The sequence below is a fragment of the Acyrthosiphon pisum genome, chromosome A2 (assembly GCF_005508785.2).
Source record: "Acyrthosiphon pisum isolate AL4f chromosome A2, pea_aphid_22Mar2018_4r6ur, whole genome shotgun sequence".
NCBI classification, from domain to species: Eukaryota; Metazoa; Arthropoda; class Insecta; order Hemiptera; family Aphididae; genus Acyrthosiphon; species Acyrthosiphon pisum.
In genome coordinates this window covers 27,152,030-27,155,060 of record NC_042495.1, presented here as the reverse complement: position 1 = coordinate 27,155,060, position 3,031 = coordinate 27,152,030, and the positions used below count along the sequence as shown (strand labels likewise).

General features: G+C 27.6%; 1 protein-coding gene across 1 annotated transcript in view; it reads left to right on the top strand.

The window, feature by feature from the left end:
• Window positions 1-3,031, top strand: part of LOC100570449 — a 10,154-nt gene that overhangs the window by 5,721 nt on the left and 1,402 nt on the right. The window contains exons 2-3 of the mRNA XM_029490538.1: window positions 1,113-1,268; window positions 1,891-2,058. Coding sequence (XP_029346398.1) covers window positions 1,113-1,268; window positions 1,891-2,058 — 324 coding nt within the window. The remainder of the gene's footprint in view (window positions 1-1,112; window positions 1,269-1,890; window positions 2,059-3,031) is intronic.

The following is a 3,031-nucleotide window of genomic DNA, read 5'->3' as shown; positions in this document are numbered from 1 at the left end:
AAGAGGAATCAATAAAATACGTTTATTGGCTTTCGACTTTTTAAAGGGACATGGTACACACTACACGTGTTTTGATGTCTTAAATTAATATTTTTTAGTGTAATATACTCCATAGCCTATAGCTGGCTAATTAACAATAACAGTATAATACATAACTATAGTATAACTGTATCATTTTAAGCTATACGCCTATACGTAAATTGGCAGGAACCGTAGTGCACAATATCGCAGTCAAACTGTTACCAGTAGACATAGAAAGACAACGAGATAGCCAATGCATGGTTCATAGCTTACCTACTTGAAAACGAAATTTCTAAGTATTGAGTTCATTTTAGATTCTGAGTGGACCGAAGGAGCTAGTAGCTTATCAATGATGTTTATTTTCATTTTTACCAGATGTTAAAAAATATTATTATAATATGTATAAATAATTTCTACGCGTAGCTCTACAATATGGTGAAAAATAATAAGTCTCTTATTGTTATAGAACCTAAACATTTTACAGTTTACACTGCAAGTCCCAGCATGCAAGTGTCTATGAATAGAGCCAGGGTTTGGTCACGCATGATATATAATATAGGTAATTTAGGTTTTTATATATTTTACAATTATTTTATTTGTGAAAATTGTATAACACGAACTCTTTTTGTGCCGTTATGACCATTTATTTAAGTATATGGATAATTTTATAATTACCGGAAAAACTGAATCACATTTTTCCGGTTTAATTTATTTATATAATTATTTCCAGAGATTTTTAGGAGTTACAGATCAAGGATGTCAATCTTTTTAAATATATCTATTTATTTTAGAACGCTTGTCTGAAAGTTACCTATTCATTATTATTGTTGAAAAACGTATGAAAAACTCTACATTTGTGGAAATCATAGGCAAAATGTTAATCAAAACGTTCGGACTTATTTTATTTTTCTCATCGTCTCAACCCGAAAGCCTTTTTAGGCCAAACTTGCCTCTGGTAAAATAATAATCAGCTTGATTTATTAAACATAATATCTTTTTTATGTTATTAATTCAGCTAATGTGCCAAATTTATGTTTGTGATTTCTTTGTATTTAAATTTGTATATATTATATTTATTCTACTTATTACAGGGCGAATATCGCCTGGTGATTGATAAAGTATATCCGTGTGAAACAACCAAAAACCATCCGATTCAAGGCAATTGGTATTTAAGTAAAAAGACATCAAGTATAACAGAGTTAAAAGGAAATACGACATTTTCGATACCTTTCGATGATACGATTACAGTAAGTACATATTATATGTATACTGATTAAATTAAGAGTTTTATAATACACAGAAACTTTTGTATTGTGTTGTCCCGTAGGTAAAAAAATTGATATTGATAAATTTATTAAATAGTTCCACCAATATACAATAGTATAAGTCCTGAATGGTTCATAATCAACGAATGGCCGAAAATATCGAACTGATTAATTTTAATTTTCCATCCAATTTCATTATAATTATAAAATAGAAGTTTCCTTGTAAGTTTATACGACTTTACTTAATAGTACTTGGTGTGTACCTAACATAATTACAAAAACTTAGCTACTCCATTGGTTAGGCCCTACAGGGAAAATAGAATCGCACATTATATTTTCATTAAAGTTTCGTTTAACGACACATAAAACTAATTTATATCTGTTATTAACTGGAAGTAATTACCTGGGTTTAAAATCATTTAAATTTTTATTTTTTTTCCCCGTTACTCACACATTATGATATTAATCATAATTGCGATCATATTTATCTCGAAATTATTGTCTGAAATTGCAGTCTTGGTGAACATAAAAATTGTATTATTATAAAGAAATGAGTAAATGTTTGTAGTCTTCTTAAATAAAGTAATACAGTATTTATTTTTAGCTCAATTATAACCTTGCGTCTTGGGGCTCAACTGGTGGATGGGTGCCAAATTCATATATTCTCAATACAAAAAAGGCATGCAGTACTGTAAAATATCTCGGTGGAACTGCGTGGTTTAACTTTATGGAGGGTTTCAACATGTCAACTGATAAATGTCCAATTCCAGTGGTAATGTATAAAAACATTAAAAAACAGTTATGTTTTATTTTAGAATAATTCAATTATAATACAATAATAATTTAAGATCTGATACGTATGCTAACTGAGCTAAGCTTGTATTTGGTATACTGAGTTATTCTATTGATAAATATACAATAGTAATAATATAATAGTATTGATTAATTTATACAATATTAACATCAATGTCTCCTTAGTTAGATATTTACAATTATACATAACAAATTTGATGAATACCTACACAATATATTCTTCTCAAAGTCATTAAGTATTGATTGTTTATATGAGTATTATTAATTATATAATTAATTTTATTAGATGGATTTTCACATAAATGTTGTATTAGACTCTTTTCATAATTTCCCAAATTGTTTAATATAGGTAGGTAACATGTAGTCGGGAGAACATCTTAAACTGGTTAATGTTACACTTTGTGATTTTATAAACTTCCCTGTCTATCTTCTATCTATATTTTCTAAATAATTGTGTATGTACCATTGTAAAAATCTTATGAGAACTTGTCTAATGTACAAATTTATTGATAGATTTTATATTTGTGTGGCTTAATAACTAGAATGGTGGGTACGCTGACAGAAGACAATAAGCTTTTTCATTATTATTTCTTCGTGTTATATGTAATGTATTTATGTTTGTTTTATTTCTCCCTCCACAGTATGTTTTACCGTATGCTAAAATTGAATAAAATAATGCCATAAATACTCGTATTACAACTATTTTATTTAGAAAACAATTTTTTTTTTTAAATGGAGTAGATAAACTTTTTATATTGTTGTCAACATTCTGTATGTTTGTATTTGACAATTACAGATAAAAATTCATCGCTATTCCAAAATATTTAAATAATAATACCATAATAAACTGTTTTAGCTGGGTTGGATTTATATTATATTTGTATATAATAAAGTTGTATCAATCGAGCAGCTGTAAGCGACTTGTGACTATT